This window comes from Malus domestica, chromosome 07 (genome assembly GCF_042453785.1).
Source record: "Malus domestica chromosome 07, GDT2T_hap1".
NCBI classification, from domain to species: Eukaryota; Viridiplantae; Streptophyta; class Magnoliopsida; order Rosales; family Rosaceae; genus Malus; species Malus domestica.
In genome coordinates, this window is record NC_091667.1 from 2,421,250 (window position 1) to 2,448,913 (window position 27,664).

Below are 27,664 nucleotides of genomic sequence, written 5' to 3' on the forward strand. Positions count from 1 at the left end.
TATCATTATCTTACATGAACCACATTAATTCACAGCCAATTAACAACTTAATTTTGATTACTTAATTGTTTTCTTCTCCGACTAAGTGGAAATTACACAAAAGAGAGAGACAAAGCAAGATTAGGAGGCTAGAAACATGCATTTTCAACCTAAAGCTTTTGGTCTAAGTATATTTAGTTAAATGTAAAGCTTTATTAGCCTTTAGGTTTAATATATTGGACCACCACCCAGCTCTGATGATTGACCCTAATATATACGCAAAATATTACTACTTTTTCATTGCCCAAATATTAAACGCTTTCATACAAAATGGTCGGTTCAAGCTCTTACCTTTTGATTTATAATGACATGAACATGTCAATCGAATTTGGATACTTTCTAGAGTTTAGTGTCTAGAGCTTAAGGAATTTCGGTCTTTTAGTTTATGTGAAAGAGAAATCAAAACTCTTGATTTATGTAAAGTATGCTAGCAAAATGAGTTAATGGAGATCGTCAAATTTAATTTGAATAGTCTGAATTGTCAGATTCTAAAACTCTGGACAGTGTGATGTCAATGTCCATATAAAAGCGCTCTCTCTCTCTCTCTCACACAAACACAAAGCATAGTTAACGTTTAGAATTTTCACATGGAACAATGTGTTTCCCAAGAAATTGGGGGAGAAGTCACCAGGAAAAGGTACGATTAAAAAACATGAAAGAAAAGAGAGAGGCAAAAAGTGTATATAATAATAATAATATGAACAAACAGAAATAGCCGAATGATTATATTGGGAAGGTTGTTTTGTTTAAGGTTCAATGAGTACTCATAAACTATTCAGAAAGTTAGGCGGCCACTCTTAACATACACAATATTAAACAAATAGAAGAAGGATCATCGAACCTACCATGTAACATGTATTTAGGTGCAATACAAAGCAAACATCGTAGAGAATTAACTTGGATTATCAGAATTTAAAGACACCTTATTTTTAATATCTTCATGCGTGCTAGTACGAGTTATTCTATAGATTTCTAATCATTAGTTTACATTAATGAATGATATTATGTGTAATTTATGTAGCTTTAATTTTGCTCATATTGGTAAAATTCATTAAAAGCTAGTTTAGAATTGTTGTGCTGTGAAAAACAAAAAAAAACACGTTTTTAGATGCAGGGTGGAGCTACTTCTGCTTTTCTACTGTTTTGAACCCATGATTTTGACAAAAAACACTTTTTTTTTTCATTCACCAAACACAATTTTAGCCCCAGCTCTTTTAAAAAAACTGCTTTTAAAATAATTTCAGCAATGCAAAACCGGCCCTAAACCTTAGTTAATATTCCAAACCTTAATAGGATTTCAAAGCAATCCGTTGGTGGTAATCACTTTGTATCAGTGCTTAATCACTCGTTCTAGTACTAATCATCCCATTGCCTCACTAATTATAACCTAATAGATCGCTAATTCGTTTTGAGGACGAGGATAGTGACATTATGGCTAAAAACTCTACATAAATCCTTACTCATGTATGTAAATAAGATGGCCAACATTGTTAGCTGGTTTGCTGTACATGTGATTAAATGTGTTTGTCTATCAACTGGATTCGATGCCCATGAGGAAAATAATTGAACAATGGTTTAACAGATTACGGTAATATCATACAAATAACGAAAACAAATCGTTGTTAATCTCGTTTAAAGAAAAATATTACGTGACATTCCTCATGCTCTTCTCTGTTTTCTGCTTTCGATCATCTGTACGACCATTGGTTTAGTAATGTGGAAGCTGCAGTCAAAACTTGTATCCGCTTTCAGAAACTGAAAAAAAAAAAAAGGACACCCGTCAAATTTGCGATTGCGAACAACCTGTCACAGAAACTGTTTGTGTCTTCGAACAAGTGAAGAAAACTAAAGGAAATGAGTGCAGACCAGAAATATACCTAAGGGAAGGTGATGCCCCTGAGGAGAAGCATCTGCAATCAAGACAAACACACTTCTGTGTTGAATCGAGATCGAGGAACAAATGCCAGCACACTGATGCTTCTGAAGGCAGAGAGCGAAAATAAGAAAACCCTGAGAAGGAGTAACCCAGATCAGTGAACAGCAATCGCAAATTTATAGGGAGACATGATATTAACTAATAACAAACTTTGACACATATGAGCCTACAAAGTCTTGCAGTTAGTGTATTTACTATATACAGTTTTTGTTTACCATAAATTTTCCGTCGATGTTGATTAAAATAGAAATCAATCAATCTAAAGCTGAAACTAGTATCACACAAATACAAGTGCAGGAATTTTTGAATCACTACATTGGAAAAGAAATCCGGAAGTCATTGCGAACGGAAATTTTGGTAATCTTAGATTGAGAACTTCATTGAACTCAGTCCAATAGGTAGCATGTGTGAAAAACCTTTCCCTCTCCCAACCCACAGGGCTACAGAACTTGATATAGGCTATGGTATTGGTAATTATATGAGGTCCCAGGTTCGAATGTCCTAAGAAAAATTGACACATGCGTGATGTAGATGATTTCTCATGCATGTTGTTTGGTAAGGGAAGAAAAGAACTTGTTTCTTGTAGTAAAAACCAGATACATTTTCTTTTGACCAACGATACTAGCAACGGCAACAAGAGCATATAATTACTACACATCCTCTTCCACAATAGTACCTAAACTTCTTGCCAGCAATAACATGGAACCACAGTTAAAAATAATTGACAAAATAAACATCCGAAAAAGGTTTAGCAGTTAGAGGGGTAAGTAAAAACATTGAGAGAAATGCTCAATATCCCAAATATTGCTCCCGAATATTCGTTATGTACTTAGGTGGCAAATGATGTTCACCAGCACCATTGCATCAAAACAATTACGACCTCGTACACTCCCTCCTAAGTTGGGAAGATAAAGTTAGAGAGAAGAAGTTCGGTTGTCTAGCAATATCGTTTTTTCCAGTGTTGCATTAGGTATCTGCTAAAGTTTCACCATGGGCACACCTATGAAGCACTAGAAAGACATGACAATGAATTTGTTCATCCGTGTGTACAGGGAAACGGTCATTAAAGGAAACAAGTATATATCAGTGCATACAAACAGACCAAAAAAGTCCCATTAAAGTTTAAGCAACCTGGAGTTAAAGTTTCTCCTCAGTTTCCTAGAATGCAGAAGTCTTCTAGGGTAATAGGGAACTGCCGGTTAGTCCTCTATAAGATTCCCGAGGGCTAAAAGAAAACATGAAGCATAACAGTATTACGGTGTCCTAGTATAATATTGGTCCCATCTATCTGTGGTCGAAATACTCTGACGAGTGATCAACAGCAACTTTTAAGTTGGTGTTCTGCTTAGCGTGTTTTCTAGGGTAATAGGGAACTGCCGGTTAGTCCTCTATAAGATTCCCGAGTGCTAAAAGAAAACATGAAGCATAACGGTATTATGGTGTCCTAGTATAATATTGGTCCCATCTATCTGTGGTCCAAATACTCTGACGAGTGATCAACAGCAACTTTTAGGTTCGTGTTCTGCTTAGCGTGTTTTCTTAACATCACGAGAAACAAAAATTCATAAACCAAATCATAGTTACATCAGAATACTTGGTAATCCATCTGAACATTAAGATATGTCTTGGAAATTATGACTCGTATGGTTAAATCCTGTTTGTTTTTTAAGTTCTTGCCTTATTTAAAGACATTTTTATGGGTGTAAGCAAAGAATGAAATGTCTACCGACCTCTCAAATAAGAACTAGAAGTCCTAGCCATTATGATTAAACCTGATCAAAATTGAAATTAAGATAAAAAACCAAGATTTTTCGATGATGAATCCTGTGTATGGCAGACTTCCTCGAAGAAGTAGTAAGCATATGTGAGGCATAGGATAAACAACTAACATTTTTTTCATGTTATAGTCATTGAATTTCAAGCAACAACAACAACAACAACAACAACAACAACAACAAAGCCTTTTCTCACTAAGTGGGGTCGGCTATATGAATCCTAGAACGCCATTGCGCTCGGTTTTGTGTCATGTCCTCCGTTAGATCCAAGTACTCAAGTCTTTTCTTAGGGTTTCTTCCAAAGTTTTCCTAGGTCTTCCTCTACCCCTTCGGCCCTGAACCTCTGTCCCGTAGTCACATTTTCGAACCGGAGCGTCAGTAGGCCTTCTTTGCACATGTCCAAACCATCGGAACCGATTTTCTCTCATATTTCCTTCAATTTCGGCTACTCCTACTTTACCTCAGATATCCTCATTCCCAATCTTATCCTTTCTCGTGTGCCCACACATCCAACGAAGCATCCTCATCTCCGCTACACCCATTTTGTGTACGTATTGATGCTTCACCGCCCAACATTCTGTGCCATACAACATCGCTGGCCTTATTGCCGTCCTATAAAATTTTCCCCTGAGCTTCAGTGGCCTACGACGGTCACACAACAAGCCGGATGCACTCTTACCCTTCATTCATCCAGCTTGTATTCTATGGTTGAGATCTCCATCTAATTCTCCGTTCTCTTGCAAGATAGATCCTAGGTAGCGAAAACGGTCGCTTTTTGTGATCTTCGCTAGATTGCTCCGGTCATTAGTGTGGATAAGTATATAAATGGATAGAGATAGGAAAGCAAACACAAGATGTACGTGGTTCACCCAGATTGGCTACGTCCACGGAATAGAGAAGTTCTCATTAATTGTGAAGGGTTTACACAAGTACATAGGTTCAAGCTCTCCTTTAGTGAGTACAAGTGAATGATTTAGTACAAATGACATTAGGAAATATTGTGGGAGAATGAGCTCGTAATCACGAAACTTCTAAGTACCGGAGTGTGGTATCGTCTTGACTTGCCTTATCTGTCTCATAGGTAGATGTGGCATCTTCTCTGGAAGTACTCTTCCTCCATCCAGGGGTGGTATCTTTAACTGGTGGAGATGCACAAGGTAATGTATCAATTTCACTTGAAGCTTACTTGTAGTTTCAGGCTTGGTCAAGCGCGATACAAACCATGTAGTAGGAGTTTCCCAAGTCGCCGAGCTAGGGGATCAGCTGAAAGAGGTGACAGACAAGGTAAGCAATCAGAGCTCCGGCTGATTGTTCACATTCTCCCTATCTTGCAGGCAGCATGAAGGATAAAGAGAAGAAAAATGAGAAGAGATGATATGGGATACTTTTGCTTTTGAAGAAGTAACTTTCCACATGCTTATTCTTGAACTGGGCTGGAGGGTTTTCTGGTTTCCTCCAGAGTATAAGGCCGACTGAAGAATTTGAGGGTCAAAACAAGTCCATCAAATCTAGAGTACGTTCGACCCTGCTGATATGGGATACTTTTGCTTTTGACAGAGTAGTGGATGTATCGGCACGTGTGCTGTTACGCTTGTCTCCACATGCTTCCTTGTATCCTTCTCACTTGCCCTATCTGTTCCTCAGGCAGATGCGGTATCTTCCCTGGAAGCATAAGATGTTGAAGATGAGTACTCGAGAGCAATGCCAAGTAAGTAATCAGGTAAGGGGTTCCAGGCAGTCAGTTCCTGGCTGGAAGCTTGATTCCAAGTGCTGACTGATTGCTCTCTTTCTCCTTGTCTTGCAGGTAAGAATAAGGCCAAAGGAAAAGACAGGGAAAAAGCATGATATGGGATACTCTTGCTTTTAACCCTGATGATATGAGATATTCTTGCTCTAGTATAGCTTGTTTGCAGAGGTATTATCGGGGGGAAAGAAAGCTAAATATTTCGAAAGGCTTCGTTGGGAGTGTCCTCTCAGATAAGAGGAAGGGTTGAGCATTTTTGCAGGTCTGCCTGTCCGTTGGGGATGGGGGTTGACATATATAGGAGTCTCCCTAACATCAAGTAATAATGCTATTCCTTTACCCTGCTTGGTCATAGCACGGTAGTAGGAGCTGCCAGCTTCACATGTTTTAACTCTGTCATAGCACTTTGAAAAAGTGGTCTGTGGTATCTGGAAAGCTGATGTTGCGTGTGAAGATTACAGACAAGCTTTATCCACAGAGATCCAGGAACAAACAATCCTGTCGGGGATCTGGCTCTCGAGATTCGGAGAACGATGCCTCTTCGATTTTTGAGAAAGCAATCCTGCTGGGGGTCTGGCTCTCGAGATTCGAAGAGCGGTGTCTCTTCGATTTTTGAGAAAGTAATCATGTTGGGAGTCTGGCTCTCGAGATTCGGAGGGCGGTGCCTCTTCGATTTTGGAGCAAGCAATCTTGTTGGGAGTGTTTTCTCGAATGTGAGTAAAGGTTGGGCAAGTTTGCTAGTTAACCTTACCACGAAGCACAGAGGTTGACACACATGGACTTTCTAATTATCCAGCAGTGGTAGTGTTCCTTTACCCTCTCTTCGATTTTTGAGAAAGTAATCATGTTGGGAGTCTGGCTCTCGAGATTCGGAGGGCGGTGCCTCTTCGATTTTGGAGCAAGCAATCTTGTTGGGAATGTTTTCTCGAATGTGAGTAAAGGTTGGGCATGTTTGCTAGTCTACCTTGCCACGAAGCACAGAGGTTGACACACCGGGACTTTCCAATTATCCAGCAGTGGTACTGTTCCTTTACCCTTGTAGGTAATAATATGGTAGCTAGACCTTCAAAATTTATGTGTCTAAACTTTGTTAGTGTTGTTTCTACCCTTCTTGGTCAGAGCGATGTAGTGGGAGCTGCAAGCTTCACGTGTCTCAACTTTGTCAGAGAACTTTGGCAAAGTTATCTGTGGTACCCATGAGCTACTGTTGTGTGTGGGAAGTGGGTGATTGAACAGTACGATTCATGTGCTTTCTACTTCACCAGAAATCTTCGACAGAATGCCCATAATTTCCGCAAAGCTGAGTGTGCGTGTGACAGGTGCTGACAAGGCTGGAAAAGTAGGTGCCTCTTCGATTTCTGAGATTGGCCCTCGTGGTCTCTGAGCAGCCCAGCTTTTGAGAAAGCAAGCCTCTTCGATTTCTGAGATCGGCCTTCGTGGTCTTTGAGCAGCCCAACTTTTGAGAAAGCAAACGTCTCTTCGATTTCTGAGATCGACCCTCGTGGTCTTTAAGCAGCCCAGCTTTTGAGAAAGCAAACGCCTCTTCGATTTCTGAGCAGGCGCCTCTTCGATTTCTGAAGCTTCGTCGAGTGCAGATTTTTATAGGGGCTGGCATTAAGTTCCAAAGCACACTTGAATCTCCACCAGTAGAAGCTCCATTCTTGCACTTCTAAGATCTTGATTTTTTCCGACCTCTTCTCTCTTCAACACCTTTGAAAATGTCTGGCCTCTCCGACCGTCGTTTTGACTTGAACCTTGTTGAAGAGGCAGCCCTGCCTTCTCCAGACAACATATGGCGCCCATCCTTCGTCTCCCCTACTGGTCCTCTTACCGTTGGGGATTCCGTGATGAAGAATGATATGACCGCTGCGGTAGTGGCCAGGAACCTTCTCACTCCCAAAGATAACAGACTATTTTCCAAACGGTCTGATGAGTTGGCTGTTAAGGATTCTTTGGCTCTCAGTGTTCAGTGTGCAGGTTATGTGTCTAATATGGCCCAACGCCTATTTGCTCGAACCCGCCAAGTTGAATCATTGGCGGCTGAAGTGATGAGTCTCAAACAGGAGATTAAAGGGTTCAAGCATGAGAATAAACAGTTGCACCAGCTCGCACATGACTATGCTACAAACATGAAGAGGAAGCTTGACCAGATGAAGGAATCTGATGGTCAGGTTTTACTTGATCATCAGAGATTTGTGGGTTTGTTCCAAATGCATTTATTGCCTTCGTCTTCTGGGGTTGTACCGCGTAATGAAGCTCCAAATGATCAACCTCTGATGTTTCCTCCTTCTAGGGTTCTGTCCAGTACTGAGGCTCCGAATGATCCCCCTCCGGTGCCTTCTCTTTCTGGGGCTCTACCGACTGCTGAGACTTCTCCTAAGCAACCTTTGTGAAGGCTCCCTCTTGTTTGTTTATTTTGACTCATGTATATGTACATATTTGTACCTTATCGGGGATATCAATAAATAAGTTTTCCTTCATTTCAACGTATTGTGTTAAATACACCAAAGCCTTCTTCGCTAAGTTCTTTGAATTTTCTTTTGTTGAAGCTTGTATGTTGAAGCTTTGTGAGTGAAGCATGTAGGTTGAGGTAGTGTTCCCTTAATTTCCCGAGTGAGGAAAACTTCTCGGTTGGAGACTTGGAAAATCCAAGTCACTGAGTGGGATCGGCTATATGAATCTTAGAACGCCATTGTGTTCTGTCCTGTGTCATGTCCTCCGTTAGATCCAAGTACTCTAAGTCTTTTCTTAGGGTCTCTTCCAAAGTTTTCCTAGGTCTTCCTCTACCCCTTCGGCCCTGAACCTCTGTCCCATAGTCCCATCTTCTAATCGGAGCGTCAGTAGGCCTTCTTTGCACATGTTCAAACCACCGTAACCGATTTTCTCTCATCTTTCCTTCAATTTCGGCTACTCCTACTTTACCCCGGATATCCTCATTCCTAATCTTATCCTTTCTCGTGTGCCCACACATCCAACGAAGCATCCTCATCTCCGCTACACCCATTTTGTGTACGTGTTGATGCTTCACCGCCCAACATTCTGTGCCATACAGCATCGCCGGCCTTATTGCCGTCCTATAAAATTTTCCCTTGAGCTTCAGTGGCATACGGCGGTCACACAACACGCCGGATGCACTCTTCCACTTCATCCATCCAGCTTGTATTCTATGGTTGAGATCTCCATCTAATTCTCCGTTCTTTTGCAAGATAGATCCTAGGTAACGAAAACGGTCGCTCTTTGGATAGATACGAAAAGGAACATAAGGAACTGACAAATTAATATGCGAAGGAACAATTCACAACTAAAAATGAGGAAGTAGATGACAGGAACATATCATTCATGGACTCAAAGATAAAGTTAAATTTAGAAGAAACTAAACATCAGGTATTTATAGATTGCATAAATAGCTGAAAGTGAATAAGTAAGCAGAAAAACAATTTTCAGATTCCCTACTAATATTAAACCATTCATAAACTACAAATATCATATTGTGCAGAAGTACATGAGCGATGTGAGAAATCTTTGGCCAATCGTCCCCTCTCTCTTTCTGGCACCTTTGTGTGAGCAAAGGACATTTGTCGATACCCAAATCAGAAAGAGAAGTGGGAAGGCCTTCTGGCAAGCACTCGAGTTCATTGCACCCATCAATGAACAAATGTTGAAGAGCAGTGAGGTTTCGAAAACCCTTAGAGTCCAGGATCTTAAGATTTGGACTATTGAAGATGCAGAGAGTAGTCAAAATGGTAGGCAGAAGCCCCTCCTCCGGAAATGATACAACGTCTTCACATTTGTCAAAGCTGAAAGCCAAGCATCTGAGACAGATGAGCCTATCCAGACCCCAGTGCATGCGGTTGGCAATGAGTTTTTTGGATCCAAAGATACGCAACATATCCAAATTTGAAGGCAGTCCTCCTTCAGGAAATGACTCTAGTTCAGAACAATAGGCTAGATTTACAGCTTGAAGAGATGAGAGCCTGGTGCACATATGTTCTGGCAATGACCTCAATTTATCGCATTCAGATATATTAAGCACTATCAAGTTGGGGGCGTACAGTCCTCCATCAGGAAAAGAAACAAAATTTGGGCAATTAAATATTCTCAAGAAACTGAGGGACGGGATTATAGGGCTTTCAAAATCCTGGGAATAAGCAAGGGATTCCAGATTCCTACAGTCATATAATTTGAGATCTTTAACCTTTGGGAAGTAGTCCAGCGGGATAGACTTGGTTGAATCACAGCTACTCTTTATCTTCAATGTTTGAAGGAATGCATAGCAGTGATTTAGTGGAGATAAGTTCCAACAATTTTTTATTTTAAGAACTCTTAAAGCATCAGCCAGACCGTCACAAGGAAATGGAGTAAGAGATGAGTTAGTACCGCTAGTTTTCTCTTCAAGACAAAGGTTGTCTTTCACAGAAGGAATCTCCACAATGGCCCGAGTTCTTGGAAGTGCACCCAGAAGTTGCTCGCATCTCCTTAACTCAAGTGTAATCAAGGATGGAAGAAACTCAGGTAATTTCTCTATTAGCTTGGGACAATTTGTCAGATAGAGCTGACAAAGATGAGGAAAAGCTCCACCTTCTTGGCTACTTCCGAAATGAGACCACTCTTGCCATCCCAACATATCTTTGAAGAATAAAACTGATAGAGATCTAAATGGCATAACAACAGAAACACCATTACCATAAAACTCAGGCCCTATGGTCTCCACTTCATTTAACCCACAAACATAAAGCGTGACGAGGGAGGGTAGCTGACCCAGTGGTGGCAAGGAGCAACAATGTTTACAATCTTCGAGTTGAAGAGAAACCAAATTAGAAAAAGAATGATCTCCTAACCAATCAGGAAATCTTGTACCCCCATAAAACTTAAGACTGAGGGCTTTCAGGTGTGTATGAGGATGGAGATTATTAAGCACCTCTCTATCTTTTTGTGAATCATCGGTCTCAGCTCCCCATGTCAAAGCTAGTCCGTCAAGGTGCTTATTTCTCATATTGGCTACAAAAGCATCCTCATAATTCACAATATTATGAAGCCCTGAAATAGCAAGTGTACCTACTATCTGAAGCTCTTTCAACACTACAATTCTAGGTGCAGTTTGTTTGCCAACAACAAAGTCACTCAATGTGTGGAGATCCTTCAACTTATCCATATGTGGTGGCATCTCTTTTAGATTAGTGCTTCTAACATCAAGATGGCGCAAGTTGATGAGTCTCCCCAAGTTGATTGGCAACTGAGCAAGTTCATAACAATTGAACAAGAGCAACGTTTGTAGATTATGCAAAGTACATATTGTTTCAGGTAACTTTTCAAATCCACCGTATGACAAGTCTATATACCTTAGGTGTTTTAAATTGCCAATCCAATCAGGCAACTCCTTGTTGTCACAATGAGATAAAGAGAGCACTCTCAAACAATACACAGTTTGTAAGAGATCATGAGGTACCTTGTTGAAACAGAAAATTCTCGATAATGGTTTAGGTTGTATTGCTAGGAAGGTGCGCAAATACTTGGCTTTGCATAAAGCTTCAAATTTATCAAAACCAGAAATCTCCTCCTTTGCAGTCGCATGAACACCTACACCAAGTCTTTTGAAGGGGTTATTCAGAGTGTATGAGAGATGACGAGTCTTGCTTGAAACATTATTGAATGAGTCACTATCATCCAACCTAAAACAAAATTCTCTTGATACAAACTTTGCTAAATCATTGATAAGGTCGTGCATGGTAAAAAGTGATTGGTCATCAGACTCATCATCTGAATGCTGAAAAAATGACCTCGATATTAAATCATCAAAGTACTCCCCTCCAACGTCTTCCATCATTTTCTTTCTTTGGGGTGACAAAAAACCTTCAGCCATCCACAACAAAACTAATTCTGATTTTCCAAATTTGTAACCTTTGGGGAAAATCGAACAATAGGAAAAACATCGTTTTAGATGAGAAGGAAGATGATGATAACTTAATCTCAAAGCTGGAAGAATGGTATCATCTTGCAAGTCCCATATTTCACTCTTCAATATTTCATCCCACTCCTTGTAACTTTGTTTACAGCACAACAAACCCCCAAGAGACTTTGCAGCTAAAGGAAGACCTTTACACTTCTTAATTATTCCGCTACTGATTTCTTCTAGAGTTGGATGCACAGCTGAGTTTATCCTGCCGAAGGCATGCTTGGAAAATAACAACCCACAATCTTTTTCAGATATGTGGTTTAGATGATAAGTTGTGACAGTACCCATCATTGATGCAACACGTTGGTTACGTGTAGTCACAATGATCTTACTTCCGTGTGCGACAGACTCAAAAGAACACCGCAACGCATCCCAGTGAATATAATTCTCGTTCCATACATCATCATGAACAAAGAAACATTTCTTTCACGTCAAAGCCTCCTTGAGTTATTCTAACAACATCAAATTCTTCTGAAACATAAACCCATGCTTGCAAGTCAAAATGTTGCTTCACTCTAGCATCGTTGTATACGAGCTGCGCAAGGGTGGTCTTTCCGATGCCACCCATTCCCACAACCGGAATCACACTCAACTTACTGCCATTCGCATCATCGGATAGCAATAGCTTCACAATGGCCTCCTTGTCCTCATCCCTACCGTACACACCGTCCTCTTCCACCAAAGAAGTGGTAGATAATCTGGATTGTGATCGCTGATTTGGAACACCCTCTTTCAAACCAAGCACATCTTTCTCATTTACAATAAATTCTAACCTCTCAAGCATTTTTACAATCTTGGGTTCCATTGTTTTGTCAAATTCATCGGAACTGGAGATCCGTACCTGACTTTTGCTGCTGCTGGATTCATCGCCTTCGAGCTTTCGCCGCAGAGCTTCAGCCTTGATCTCATCAAGCAGGTCGTCTGCAGCATACAGAGCATCTTTGAGTTCGTCGAGCCACTCCCTCACAGCTGGGTTTTTGAATTGCTTCTCCTCCGCATCATCGAGCACCGAATTAACTGAAAGCAGCTTAATCTTCAACTTATTGAGCAGTCCGCTGTTGATCTTCTGTCCACGGAAGAAGTCGACGACGGGACGGGAGGCCAGCCTATCAAACAAGACGTTGAGAAAGGAAGAGAGAAAAGCGCCGCCCACAATTGCCCCCGCCATGGATTTCAATCTTCCGATGGATGGGAAGTTGAAAGATTGAGAAGAAAATGGACTCCCAATTAGGGCTGGGTTCGGTTCTTATCGGTTCGGTTTTTTGCCAAAACCGAAACCAAACCGAAATTTCGGTTCGGTTCGGTTCGGCCCAAATTTTTTTCGGTTTTTTTCGGTTCGGTTTTTTTTTCGGTTCGGTTTTTTCGGTTCGGTTTCGGTTTTTTTTCGGTTTTTTTTTTTCCTCCAAAAAATGCAAAACAGCCACAACAAATCCAGGGTTCAGCAGCAGCATACCCAAAACAAATTAATCAAACCGTATGTACTCTCACAAATTAATCAAACCTCAACTAATAGTCTAATAGTGTTCATAAATGAAGTTACCTAACCAAATCCAGCATACCCAAAACAAATTGCAAAACCATGAAATTTAGAAGCTACAGATCAAATTCATCAGAAGTTCAGAACCAACGAAATTGAAAAAAAAAAATATGCAAACGAAAATTAACCAACAACACAACACAAAAACAAAAACAAAACCAAATTAAAATCAACCAAACGAAAAAAATAAATACAACCAAACGAAAAAAATAAAACACAACCAAATTTAAATCAACCAAATTAAACACAACCAAACCAAAAAAAATAAATCTTTTTTTTAAATTAATAGTTAAAATAAGGAAGAGATTGAACCGATTCGAACTCCCTCTGCCATCCTCCTCTCTGCTTCCGATTCGAAAGGGGGCGAGGGAAAATTATGATTTGGATGAACGAATCCGCGAGGAGAACAGGAGAAGATTGGAGAGAGAGAGAGAGAGAGAGAGAGAGAGAGAGAGAGAGAGAGAGTGAGAGAGTGAGGAAGCAGAGAGATAGGAGGAAAGTAGCGGAGGGGAGAGAGAGAGTGTATGAGAAAAGGCTAAAACTGAAATGGAAGAGAGAGTGACGGCTAGGGTTTGTAAACTTAAGAAATTTTATAAAAGCATTACATATTAGAAACCTATAAATATATTTCGGGTACGATTATAACAACATAAGCCCACAGTCAAGTTGTCTTGAAACAGCCATCCCAACCTCTAGGTCAGGGGTTCAAACCCTGACGCCAACACATTTTTTTAGTATTTATATTTTATATATAAATTATTTTTTTTTCGGTTCGGTTCGGTCCGGTTCGGTTTCCGAACCTCAAAAACCGAAACCGAACTGACCAAATTCGGTTCGGTTCGGTTTTGGCAGTTTCGGTTCGGTTTTTTTTCGGTTCGGTTTTTTTCGGCTTCGGTTCGGTTTGGTTTTCGGTTTTTTTCGGTTTTCGGTTTTTTGAACCCACCCCTACTCCCAATTTCTCAGATAATGGAGAATAGCTTAGCGTTGTTGCAAAGCTTTCTGCTTTTCAAATGTTAACTTGACTGTTGGGTGAAAGGCGGGGCCACGTGTCCCCGGATTGTTTCGCCGCGTGTCCCTTGGTTACATTTTCTAATAAGCATGCCCTTGAGCTTTGGGTCATTGCTAAGTAGGGTTGGAAAAAAATCCCAAAAATCCCAAACCGAACAAAAAAATTCCAGAAACCAAATCGAAAAAATCCCAAACCGAAATTCCCGAAAATTTCAGTACCCAATACCAAACCGATTCCGAAATTTTGGTACGGGAATCGGTCTCAAGTTTTTGGGATTTCGTATTCCCAAACCGAACCAAAAAAAATTATATATATATATTGTTTAATTTTTAAATATATATTTAGATTTTTAATAGCTGTCGGATTCTGTTGAGATTTAATCTCAACCATTGAATATAAATTTGATTATTTGATACCTTGCCCCTCCTTAATAATTCTTCATCTGGATGGTTCACATATGCATTGAGATGAAAGATTCATGTGCTATATAGAAATTTAAGCTCGCGTATTCTTTTTTATGCTACAATTGTACTTACTGGTGTACACAGACTTTCTTTTTCCTTCCATCCATTATTAAATCCATTTTTACTTAATGGTGTACACGGACTCAAATTTGTGCACAAATTAGTACAAACATGCATTGCCATTTGATTGGCAGATTAGTAGAAACAATGGATGGAGTGACCACCCCCGCGAGAGGAATTACGATTCTGGGAGGCCGCCATAGCTTGAACGGAGTGATCAACATGAGGAGTCGGATCAGTAAGACGCAACTCAGCAGAGAGGAGGAGGGCTTCCAAATCAACATAAGAAATTGGGTTTTCACGAGCTTGGGCAGCAGCAACGGTATTTTCGAACTTGGGGCCAACATTGGACATGATCACAGCAACAAGATCGGCATCAGTGATTGGCGACCCAACAAGCGCCAGACTATCAACAAGAGAGTGGATGCGATCCAGATAGTCAGCGATGGAGGAATCACCACGCTTGGTTTGGAAGAAGGCTGTACGAAGTTGGATGATGCGACTCTGATTGTGAGACGCATATCGGTGTTGCAAAGCAACCCAGACATCACGAACAGATTGGTAACGAGCAGTTGCAGAGAGAGCCTGTAGGCCAAGAGACCCATTGATACAAGAAAGAACCAATTGATCTTTCTGAATCCAATCCTCATAAGCAGGATTGACATTGGTGGTGAGGTTTCCAGTATCATCCTTGAGAAAGTAGGCAGGGCATTCGGAGGATCCATCAATAAAATGCATCAGACGACGACTTTTGAGAACGGGTACAATCTGAGCGAGCCAGAGAGGGTAGTTGGTGGTATCAAGTTTGAGAGTAATGGCGTGGGAAACATTGGGGAGGGTGGAAGAATCTATAGAATGAGGAGTATTGGTAGTGGCAGCCATGAGTAGAAAAAAAAAAATAATGGACGATGAGTCAAGGGCTCTGAGATACCATAAAAGATTAAGTATTATCGAAGATAAAGGACACAGGTTTTGGTTGAATGTTTAGGATGATCTTCCATTGATCTCAATACAGGTATTTATACAATTTCTTAGAGAGTTTATAGGGGTTGACAAACTGTACAAGGAAAGATTTTACAATTGAATATGTGCATACAATCAGGAAGCTTAATAAGGTAAATGAATGTGATCATGATTTCATGGGCTGATGAGCTTGATTCCCTCCATCTTGTCTATCAATCCGGTGGTTGTCTCATATATACATCCTCATTTAGATACCCATGCAAAAATGAATTTTGGACGTCCAACTGTCGAACATGCCACTTCTTGGAAACTGCAAGACTTAAAACAAGTCTAATGGTGCTATGCTTGACAACAGGACTGAAGGTCTCCTTGTAATCCATCCCTGGTTTCTGATGAAAACCATTTGCCACAAGCCTCGCCATATGTCTCTCAATCGAGCCATCTGCACGTCGTTTGATCTTAAACACCCACTTATTTGGCAATAGATTCATGCCACTAAGATAAGGGACATGATTCCAAGTGCCACACCGCTGCAAGGCACTGAATTCCTGGGCCATCGCAGTCCTCCATGTTAGATGAAGTCTGTTGAAAAGATTATGAGAAGATTATTCTAATGGCTTATTCTAATGGGAGCCATTTTCTTCTGTCAAAGATGCTCCACTCACAGTGCATCGTGGACAGCAAGGGTCTTCACATGGACTGCAGCATTGTGGACAGCAAAGATGCCTCTTCCAATATATTTCTTTATTGCATGCGTGTGTAATATGATGTATATAAATATCTGCTGCTATTGCAGCAGAATGTGTGGATAGAAAATATTCAATCCATTTTTAATATGGTTTCTAGAGTTTTTTTTGTCTAACGACAGCGATCCTAGTTTCCTATCCTTCCCATCCTCGCTTCCATGGCTGAAAACAATGTTCCCGCTAGTTCATCCACCCTCCCAAACAACTCTTTTCATCCGTTTTCCACTGTTGTTAATATCAAACTTGATAGAACCAACTACCCACTGTGGTTGGCTCAAATACTCCCTATCCTAAAAAGTAGGGACCTGATGGGATATGTTGATGGCACGCTGGTGTGTCCTCCAAAGAATGTGACTGGTGTAACCACTCTGAACCCAGCGTACACTGCCTGGGTACAACAGGATCAAATGATCCTCAGTTGGATAAATGGTTCTCTAACTGCCTCTGTCTTGTCTGTGGTGGCAAGCAAACGAACTGCTCGAGCAACCTGGGAAGCTCTTGAGCAAAGGTATGCCTCTACTTCTCAAAATAGAATTTTGTTTTTGAGAAATGAGTTGTTGCAGACCAAGAAAGGTGATCTATCTGTGGCGGATTACCTGGATCGCATGAATGCGATAGCTGATAACCTTGCCCTAGCTGGGCATCCTGTGAGTGATGATGAGCTCGTGCAGATTGTGTTGACCAATCTTGGACCGGCCTTTGAGATGACAGTAAGTGCTGCACAAGCTCGTGATAATCCTATCACGTATCCCACTCTTGAAGCACTCCTGCTCACAACCGAAAGAAGAATGGCGGACCAAACTGTCCCTTTGGTGGAAGGTGCTACTGTCACTGCCTTCATTGCGTCTAGAGGCCGTGGTGGAGGCCGCTCTTGTGGAAATGGACGAGGCACCTCTCCATCCACTCGTGGTGCTCAAAGAAGCTACAACCCACGCAATAATAATTATCAGCGCAATCCTTCAGGTAATATTGAAAGATCTGCTTCATATGGTGATCGCATTGTTTGCCAAATCTGCGGCAAACCTGGACATCCCGCTCTTGACTGCTACCACCGCATGAATACTGCTTTTGAAGGCCGAATCCCTGCCCAACGTCTCTCGACAATGACGTCCTCCACCATCCCCATCAACAAGCAGCAAAATGGAACTTGGCTCCTGGACACAGGTGCCAACGCACATATTACTCCAGACCTTCAGAATTTGGTAAATCCTAAAGACTATACTGGTAAAGATGGTGTGGGAGGTATAGGCAATACTTCTGGAATTTCTATTGCACATTGTGGTTCAACTCAACTTAATACTACTGCTTGCTCATTTGCTTTACAAGATATCCTTCATTGCCCTACTGCTTCTACCAATATCATCTCCGCCCATAGGTTCACCTTAGACAATGACTGTTATTTACTAATCTTTCCACATTTTTTCCTTGTTAAGGACCTCAAGACACGGAAGACGCTTTTCCGAGGGAGATGTGAGAATGGGTTATACCCATTTCCAAATGGCAGTGGTCAACTCAAGTATCCAGTTTCTGCGTTTGTGGGAGTTAGGGTGTCTGTTCAAAAGTGGCATGCTCGTCTTGGTCACCCTGCCAAACCAATAATCAAGTTTTTAATTTCAAATAAATTTGTACCAATTCATGGTACATCTAATGTCATCTTTTGTGAGTCATGTCCTTTAGGAAAGAGTACTAGGTTACCTTTCAGTAAGTCTGAGTTTGTCTCTCAATTTCCTTTGCAACTTTTACATTCTGATGTGTGGTGTTCTCCAATTATTTCTAATGAAGGTTTTCGTTATTACCTGTTGTTTGTGGATGATTATTCCCGATATTCTTGGATCTTTCCCATGAAACAAAAATCTGAAGTTTTTGACATATTTGTAAAGTTTAAAGTTAAGGTTGAAAAGATGTTTAATTGTTCAATTAAAACCCTTCAATGTGATGAAGGTGGTGAATATAAAAGTCATGCCTTTCAAAATTTTCTTGGCGTTCATGGAATTTCTCAACGTTTTTCTTGTCCAAAACATCCTGAACAAAATGGATTGGCAGAACGGAAACACCGACACATTGTCGAAACCAGTATTGTTATGCTTTCTCAATCTCGTATGCCTAATAAGTTTTGGTTTGATGCATGCTTAACTGCTACATACTTGATAAACCGTCTGCCAACTCGTGTACTATCAAACATATCTCCTTTTGAGAAATTGTTTCAAAGAAAACCAAATTATGCCATGTTAAAAGTTTTTGGTTGTCGTTGTTTTCCTTGGTTAACACCATATAATCAAAATAAATTACAACAAAAATCCAAGTCATGTGTCTTTATTGGGTATTCTCTTGATCATCAAGGATACAAATGTTTGGATCTGTCCACAAGACGAGTTTACTTGTCTCGCCATGTCCTATTCGATGAGGATTTTTTCCCTTTTAAGGGACTCACATCTCATCCTGAAAGCGTTGCATCACAAGGTAACAATCTTTTACCCCAATTATTATTTACTTTTCCCTTAACCACAACTGTTCCCGTGTGTCCTACTACAACCAATACCCATAGTGCCCAGTCCTCTCTTGATACTTCCATCACGCCACATATCTCTTCCTCTCCTGATCTAACATCTCCACCCCCAATACCATTACCATCTAACCATTCCTTAGGACCCACACTACAATCACATGAGCAAGTGTTAGTCAATTCACAATCTTTGCCAGCTAATGTGTCTAGTGATACTGGCCACTCTATGACTACACGTTCCAAGTCTGGAGTTGTCAAACCCAATCCAAAGTATGCTATGCATGTTACCATTAAAGATATTCCTGTTGAACCAACTTGCTTCAGTCAGGCAGTCAAGCATCATGAGTGGAGGGAAGCTATGGTGCAAGAATTTAATGCATTACAAAGGTGTGGCACGTGGAGTTTAGTTCCACATCAATCTGACATGAACGTACTGCCAAATAAATGGGTGTTCAAAATTAAGCGCAAAGCAGATGGCACTGTTGAGCGTCATAAAGCTCGGTTAGTGGCTAATGGTTTTCATCAGAAGGCTGGCGTGGATTACACTGAGACTTTTAGTCCTGTGGTTAAACACAGCACCATTCGTTTTGTCTTAAGTCTTGCTGTGTCAAAGAAGTGGCCTGTACGCCAACTGGATGTATCAAATGCGTTCTTGCATGGCTACTTAAATGAACATGTTTACATGCGGCAACCATCAGGGTTCATTGACAAACAGTTTCCAAATCATGTTTGTAAGCTGCAACGTTCTATTTATGGTTTAAAACAAGCACCTAGGGCTTGGTTCCAACGCTTCTCAGATTTCTTGCTTCAACTGGGCTTTGAGGAGTCCACATGTGATTACAGTTTGTTTGTGTTTAATCAACGGGGTGTATATCTCATTCTTTTAATCTATGTCGATGACATTCTCCTCACAGGGAATAGTCCTCGCCAGATGGATCATTTGATTAAGAAACTTGGTAGTTTGTTTTCAATGAAGGATTTGGGACCACTAAGTTATTTCCTGGGTATTGAGGTCAAGTATAATGGTGATTTCATGCATCTCTGTCAGTCCAAATATGCTCTGGACCTACTGACTCGAACTAAATTCACAGACGCAAAGCCCATTTCCACTCCAGTGCCGTCTGGTCAGAAGTTGAGTGCCTATGCTGGAGATCCTTTTGCCAATCCAGAGATGTATCGTAGTGTTGTTGGGGCACTACAGTATCTTACGATAACTCGGCCTGATTTATCATACGCTGTGAATCAAGTGTGCCAGTTCATGCACTATAAAAAAACAACGCACTGGATGGCTGTAAAGAGAATCCTACGGTATCTGAAGGCTACGTATAATCATGGGTTATTGTATAAACCAGGAACTGCGAAGTTGACAGCTTTTTCTGATGCAGATTATGCTGGCAACCCCGATACTCGTCACTCCACAGGTGGTTTCTGTGTTTATTTGGGTTCCAACCTTGTATCCTAGAGTTCAAAAAAGCAAAAGACAGTATCGAGTGCAGAGGCAGAGTATAGGCAGTTAGCTTATACTGCAGCAGAGTTATCATGGTTAAGGTCTCTTTATAAAGATCTCCATCTCCATCTGGTTCAACCAACCATTTGGTGTGACAATGTTTCTTCAATTGCCCTTGCGTCCAATCCGGTTTTTCATTCGAGAACCAAGCATCTTGAGGTTGACTATCATTATGTTCGTGAGAAGGTTGTTCGTGGTCAGTTGTTGGTCAATTATGTGTGTTCCCAGGACCAACTTGCTGACATTTTCACTAAAGGATTGTCTTCGTCCAGATTTCAGTTCCTTATCTCCAAGCTCCCAGTTGTACCACCCCCTGTTAGCTTGCGGGGGGCTGTTAGATGAAGTCTGTTGAAAAGATTATGAGAAGATTATTCTAATGGATTATTCTAATGGGAGCCATTTTCTTCTGTCGAAGATGCTCCACTCACAGTGCATCGTGGACAGCAAGGGTCTTCACATGGACTGCAGCATTGTGGACAGCAAAGATGCCTCTTCCAATATATTTCTTTATTGCATGCGTGTGTAATATGATGTATATAAATATCTGCTGCTATTGCAGTAGAAGGTGTGGATAGAAAATATTCAATCCATTTTTAATACTCCATTCCTTGTGTTTTATTGCCTGGCTAAAACACGTTGGTTCAAAAACTTTCTTGTCAGTAAGAACATGCAAAGCATATTTAGGATTTGGCTTTTTGACCGCAGCTTTGGACTGAGTCGTCATTGAGTGTACTGGAGGTGAAGGATGATTTAAAGCATCAACCGTTGTCGACGGTATTGACTGAGACTGGTTCACATTAATTGAAGGCATTAATTCTAACAAAACTTCCTATTAGATGACCTTGCTATTTTGTAATGCGGAATCTGTCTTCAACCTTTCTTTTATCTGCATTCACAAGCTGGAAACATGAAAGCAATTTAGTGAACATACAAGTCTGCCACAGTGAGATTTGTTCAAAGTTTCAGTCTCAAACTTTGCATATTTACTGACCTCTAATTTCATCTCTTTCTTTGTAGCATATCCTCTTAGATAACCAAATTCAGAAATCTTGGATAAACTCCAAGGATTATTAACCTGTTTGATCAGATTCCAATTCCATGTAAAGAACGGTACAAAAATCCTGTGTGCCTGTAGAGAGAGAGAGAGAGAGAGAGAGAGAGAGAGAGAGAGAGGGGGAGGGAGAGAGAGAGTGACTTACACCACTTGAGAACCCGTCCAAGGTAAAGCCAGCCATACCAATTCCAGTGTGCACTGGGGCACTGTAATTGCTATGATTATATGTGTCGATCCCATTTTCATCTTTTTGAGGCAATCCTTTGCATTCACTCTTATAAACCGCACAAGTTCGCTCGTAGTTATGGACATGACCAAATAGGACTAAATCAACCTACAGTTCAAATTTCCAACAGCAATGTATGTCAGAATGGAACTAACTAGCCAGAAATATATCACCAATAACAAGCTAGGGAAGGGATGTTACTTTGCTCTCGAGCAGTAATGGTTCCACTTCGTTGACAAATATTTTATCAACATTGAGGAATCCAGGTGAGGAGGAATACATGGGTCTATGCCTGCAGTATAAAAAGTAACATGCATTATATTTACTACAACATAAAAAGAGTGAAAAAGAGAGTTAATTACTGGAACACTCGATTTTCAAATGTGTACATTACAATTAGTAGACTAGAAAACAACATAAACTTTAAGGTCTCTTAGTTAACTTACCCCATAAAAATCAACCAAGGAGTTTTAGATCGATCAACTGAAGCAATGTCCTTTCTCATCCATTGATACTGTAATATATAGTGCGTAAAATAAAAGCATCGAATAAGCTGAGAGTATAGTTGCTTGAATTAATGATATGATTAAGCAAATGCAGAAGTGCTGATTCATCTACCTGCTCAGAATTTGTGGACCAGTCATGCTCTGTTGAAATCACCGTAATGTGAACACTTGCTTGTTCTATGGAATACCATGGCTTATCCTTTGCTGAGGTTGGCATAGGAAAGTAAGTCACATAAGGAACTCCAGATTCTCCACCTGAATCTGGTAAAATATAAACTTATCCAGTGTCTATATAGTCCCTGCAAATTGTACGTATAATGTATATACGTTATGAATCCCACAAAGCAAAGCAAAACATAGGGAAACAGTTTGGTCATTGACATTTAAAAATTGGCTAAATCAACCCTGAAGTTACAAACTGTAACAACATTGTTCCCGAAGTCCTCCTGATTATCAAGTTATTGGCTAAACGTTTTCCTCACATAAACCCTAAAGCAATGCTATGTTAGCATTTTTCATCTCTCCTTACATTCAAAAGGTTATGATATATTTATAAAAAAAAGAAAATCATAGTTTTTGTCAAGTGCTAGATGTTATGTTTGTAGCCAAGCATCTTGTTCAAATATAAAGTTATTCGTTTGTTTGAATGTGTGCTCTGGATTGAGAGTTTGACAATAATAAAAGAGCATACCTCTCATGGTTTCCTATTGCTGTCATGTACGAAACTCGAGAAGTGATTTGACTGATTTGTTGTAGGAAAAGATTCCATTCAACTAAAAATCCTGTGGCATAGCCGCATAACTAATGTCTCCAATGTGGAAGATAGAGTCTACATTCCCGGAATTTATTTCATCGGCCACAGCTTGAATCACTGAAAGAGATCCTGGCTGTACATTCATGCAACAAGATTGAAATTCTTGTTAGCCTTTACTTTTCCTTCAAGGTACAAACATGTGCCAGAAATTTGAGTAATTGGCACAAACTAATGCATCATACCTGAATGTAATGCATCGCCCAAGAATCACGAGGAGCCTTTCCCATGTCGCCAAATGCAAGAAATTTGAGTTCATCAGATCCTCCTGCTGGTGGAGTTCGGAATTGGATTTGATCACTCCAACCAACTGAATTGCTGCATTTTGGTTCATGAATTTGAAAAAAGATGAAAGGCTCTTTTGTTAATAACAAAATTATATATATGTATATATATTGATCATTGTCATCATACACCACATTCTCCTTCATCAAATATTTTGGATCATTGTTTCTTCTTTTTCTTTTACCAAATATTAGTTATAAGGTTAGAACTACATCATAACGATTCATACCTTCCGTATAGGTAAGAGAAACTAGATGAAGGCTGGATCATGCCAGCCGAAGTCCTTGGCTGGACTTGGTAGAGCTGAACCTATCAATTATAAAGGTGGCACAAACACGAAAACAAAGAGATTAAAAAGACCTTCAGAATGAAACCCCAATCGGGCCTGTCTGGGGTGAGTCATAGTTAGTGCATCCGAAGATTAGGAGAAAAATTACTACCATTGATCCATCAACTTATACAATTTGGTATACGCAATTTGTAGGTTTCATGTACAATGAATACAGTTCTGTTATAGTCATTGAATTTCAAGCAAAGCAACAACATAAATAATTTTAAATTTGGATTGATACGTAAAGGAACATAAACAAGTGACAAATTAATATGCGAAGGAACAACTCACACCTAAAAATGAGGAAGTAGTTGACAGGAACATAGCATTAATGGACTGAAAGATGAAGTTAAATCCACTAGAAATTAAACATCAGGTAGTTATAGATTGCATAAATAGTTGAAAGTGAATAAGTGACCAGAACTAACAATTTTCAGATTCCCTACTAATATTGAACCATTCATAAACTTCAAAAATCATATTAGTGCAAGAAGTACCTGAGAGAGAGTCGATCAGTTTATTTAATCGAGCCCATCAACGGTTACACGAGTGATGTGAGAAATCTTTGGCCAATCTTCCCCTATCTCATTCTGGCACCTTTGTGTCAGCAAAGGACATTTATTGATATCCAAATGAGAAAGAGAAGTGGGAAGGCCTTCTGGCAAGCATTCAAGCTCATTACACCCATCAATGAACAAATGTTGAAGAGCGGTGAGGTTTTGAAAACCCTTAGAGTCCAGGATCTTAAGATTTGGACTATTGAAGATGCAGAGAGTAGTCAAAATGGTAGGCAGAAGCCCCTCCTCCGGAAATGATACAACGTCTTCACATTCGTCAAAGCTGAAAGCCAAGTATCTGAGACAGATGAGCCTATCCAGACCCCAGTGCATGCGGTTGGCAATGAGTTTTTTGGATCCAAAGATACGCAGCATATCCAAATTTGAAGGCAGCCCCCCTTCAGGAAATGACTCTAGTTCAGAACAATACTCTAGGATTACAGCCTGAAGAGATGAGAGACTGGTGCACATATGTTCTGGCAATGACCTCAATTTATAGGATTCAGATATATTAAGCACAATCAAGTTGGGGGCATACAGTCCTCCATCGGGAAAAGATACAAAATTTGGGCAATTAAATATTCTCAAGGAACTGAGGGACAGGATTATAGGGCTTTCAGAATCCTGGGAATAAGTAAAGGATTCCAGATTCCTACAGTTATATAATTTGAGCTCTTTAACCCTTGGGAAGTAGTCCAGCGGGATAGACTTGGTTGAATCACAGCTACTCTTTATCTTCAATGTTTGAAGGAATGCATAGCAGTGATTTAGTGGAGATAAGTGATGTAAATTTAAACTAACCTAAATAATAGATTAATTTAAACCAAATTAAACTCGCAAGCGCACGAATCAATTGTAGAAATAAACGCAAATACGAGGTCGATCCCACAGAGATTGCCTTTAATGCCAATTCAACCAGTTGATTACGCGAAACTTAACTTAACTAAGGAACGAATGATTGATTAATTGATTATGAAAAATAATTGAAACTTTACTTCAAATTAGACTAAGAATGTGAATAACGAAAACACGCAACAAAAGAAAGTTTAAAAGAAATTAATGTGATGAAAGCCTAAGGTTATGAATCCACCAATAACAATCCTATTCCCTTTTCTTCAAGCCAATTACTATCCAATTACCATGCCAATATTTAAGGTTGTTCTTTCTAAGATATGAATTAATCCTTGGTCAGGCATCAACTCGTGTGCCTATACATGAAAACTATATCCTATTGGTTAGGCATACAGTTAAACACATACAAACCCATTAAGCACAGAAGAATTATGTCAACCAAGCAGGACTAGTTTGATATTGGTTATCCTCACTAGTTTGTCTACTCTTCCTAATCTTAGTTCCAATAAACCTAATTGATATTGGTCATCCTCTCAGATTTATCTAATTATCTAGAAACAAGTTCACAATGATGGCCAATCACAAGAACATGTAAATCTAGAATAGATTAAGCACAAAGATTAAAAACTAAACATGGCATGTAATCAGATAATAATCAACAAGATACTTTGGGAATAATCATGTCATGGCTTCTTCATAAACCTTAGAAGAAGAGTTTAGTTACACATAGTCATAATAATAATCACATAAGAAATCATAGAAACAAAATAAAATCCGGAAAAGAATGGTAAGAACACACTCAACAGCCTGTCTTCACTTTGGACGAATCTTCCTTGTGTATTTCGTTTTTCCCCCCTCCACTTGGGACACCCTCGGGCCCTCTTTATATCCTCCCATAAAACCCTCAAAAGTCTGATAACAACTATCCTAAAAGAAAACAGACTCCTAAGTAATTAATGAAACAAACTAGGAAAGAATCCTTCTGGACTTGGGAAATACGGCATCTGACTTGCACGCCAGATTTGGGGCCGATTTATCTTCTGGAAAAATCTGTAAAAATATGGAAAACGTAGCTTTATCTCTTATCTTTCCAGGCATATATCCCACATCACTAGCAAAAATCGGGAAAGCCTCCAAATCTTCATTCTCCCACAACTGCGCAGTTCTGACGGGACAGTGACTTCTGCGGGATTGATTTGTAAAACTGGAATGTTTGACTCCATGAAAAATTACGAAATTTGGACACAATGATCTTCCATCTCTTAGCTTCCTTCTCCAATTGTCCTTGCATCAAAACTCCTCCGAAAAGTCAAATTATCATAAAAAATGTCCTGCATGCGCAGATTGACAGAAACAGAGAAAAGGAAAGTAATAAGGCTCTTTTATAATCAATTCCATAACAAAACTTAGGGAGAATTAACCTGAAAATGTGATAAATAATGCACCTATCAATAAGTTCCAACAATTTTTTATTTTAAGAACTCTTAAAGCATCAGCCAGACCGTCACAAGGAAATGGAGTAAGAGATGAGTTAGTTCCGCTAGTTTTCTCTTCAAGACAAAGGTTGTCTTTCACAGAAGGAATCTCCAAAATGGCCCGAGTTCTTGGAAGTGAACCCAGAAGTTGCTCGCATCTCCTTATCTCAAGTGTAGTCAAGGATGGAAGATACTCAGGTAATTTCTCTGTTAGCTTGGGACAATTTGTCAGATAGAGCTGACAAAGATGAGGAAAAGCTCCACCTTCTTGGCTACTTCCGAAATGAGACCACTCTTGCCATCCCAACATATCTTTGAAGAATAAAACTGATAGAGATCTAAATGGCATAACAACAGAAACACCATTACCATAAAACTCAGGCCCTATGGTCTCCACTTCATTTAACCCACAAACATAAAGCGTGACGAGGGTAGCTGCCCCAGTGGTGGCAAGGCGCAACAATGTTTACAATCTTCGAGTCGAAGAGAAACCAAATTAGAAAAAGAATGATCTCCTAACCAATCCGGAAATCTTGTACCCCCATAAAACTTAAGACTGAGGGCTTTCAGGTGTGTATGAGGCTGGAGATTATTAAGCACCTCTCTATCTTTTTGTGAATCATCGGTCTCAGCTCCCCATGTCAAAGCTAGTCCGTCAAGGTGCTTATTTCTCATATTGGCAACAAAAGCATCCTCAGAATTCACAATATTATGAAGCCCTGAAATAGCAAGTGTACCTACTATCTGAAGCTCTTTCAACACTACAATGCTAGGTGCAGTTTGTTTGCCAACAACAAAGTCACTCAATGTGTGGAGATCCTTCAACTTATCCATATGTGGTGGCATCTCTTTTAGATTAGTGCTTCTAACATCAAGATGGCGCAAGTTGATGAGTCTCCCCAAGTTGATCGGCAACTGAGCAAGTTCATAACAATTGAACAAGAGCAACATTTGTAGATTATGCAAAGTACATATCGTTTCAGGTAACTTTTCAAATCTACTGTATGACAAGTCTATATACCTTAGGTGTTTCAAATTGCCAATCCAATAAGGCAACTCCTTGTTGTTACAATGAGATAAAGAGAGCACTCTCAAACAATACAGTGTTCGTAAGAGATCATGAGGTACCTTGTTGAAACTGAAAATATTCCATAATGGTCCAGGTTTTATTGCTAGGAAGGTGCGCAAATACTTGGCTTCGAATAAAGCTTCAAATTAATCAAAACCAGAAATCTCCTCCTTTGCAGTCGCATGAACACCTACACCAAGTCTTTCGAAGATGTTATTCAGAGTGTATGAGAGATGACGAGTCTTTCTTGAAACATTATTGA

At 40.0% G+C, this 27,664-nt stretch overlaps 2 protein-coding genes and 1 pseudogene across 4 annotated transcripts; all 3 read right to left on the bottom strand.

Moving 5' to 3' along the window:
- Positions 1-1,475: 1,475 nt before the first annotated feature.
- Positions 1,476-13,527, bottom strand: LOC139197301 (putative disease resistance RPP13-like protein 1). Of its 3 annotated transcripts, none has more exons than XR_011582555.1 (3): positions 13,297-13,527; positions 1,917-2,049; positions 1,476-1,794 (listed from the first exon to the last, which is right to left on the bottom strand). XR_011582555.1 is itself a non-coding variant. In XM_070824394.1 (3 exons), the coding sequence occupies exons 1-3, from the start codon at positions 11,736-11,738 to the stop codon at positions 1,769-1,771; spliced, it is 957 nt and encodes a 318-aa protein (XP_070680495.1). In that variant the 5' UTR covers positions 11,739-13,281; the 3' UTR covers positions 1,476-1,768. The 3 variants fall into 3 exon arrangements, 2 of the variants coding, with proteins under 2 accessions (XP_070680495.1, XP_070680496.1); XM_070824394.1 differs by lacking the exon at positions 13,297-13,527 and adding an exon at positions 10,941-13,281; XM_070824395.1 differs by lacking the exon at positions 13,297-13,527 and adding an exon at positions 12,289-13,269.
- A 7,314-nt stretch (positions 13,528-20,841) lies between these two features.
- Positions 20,842-24,761, bottom strand: LOC114825949 (probable inactive purple acid phosphatase 27; annotated as a pseudogene).
- LOC114825740 (putative disease resistance protein At3g14460) lies at positions 23,971-27,284 on the bottom strand. The gene is made up of 3 exons (XM_029104764.1): positions 26,873-27,284; positions 26,341-26,729; positions 23,971-24,807 (listed from the first exon to the last, which is right to left on the bottom strand). Exons 1-3 carry the CDS (start codon positions 27,282-27,284, stop codon positions 23,971-23,973), a joined length of 1,638 nt encoding a protein of 545 aa, XP_028960597.1.
- Positions 27,285-27,664: the final 380 nt, after the last annotated feature.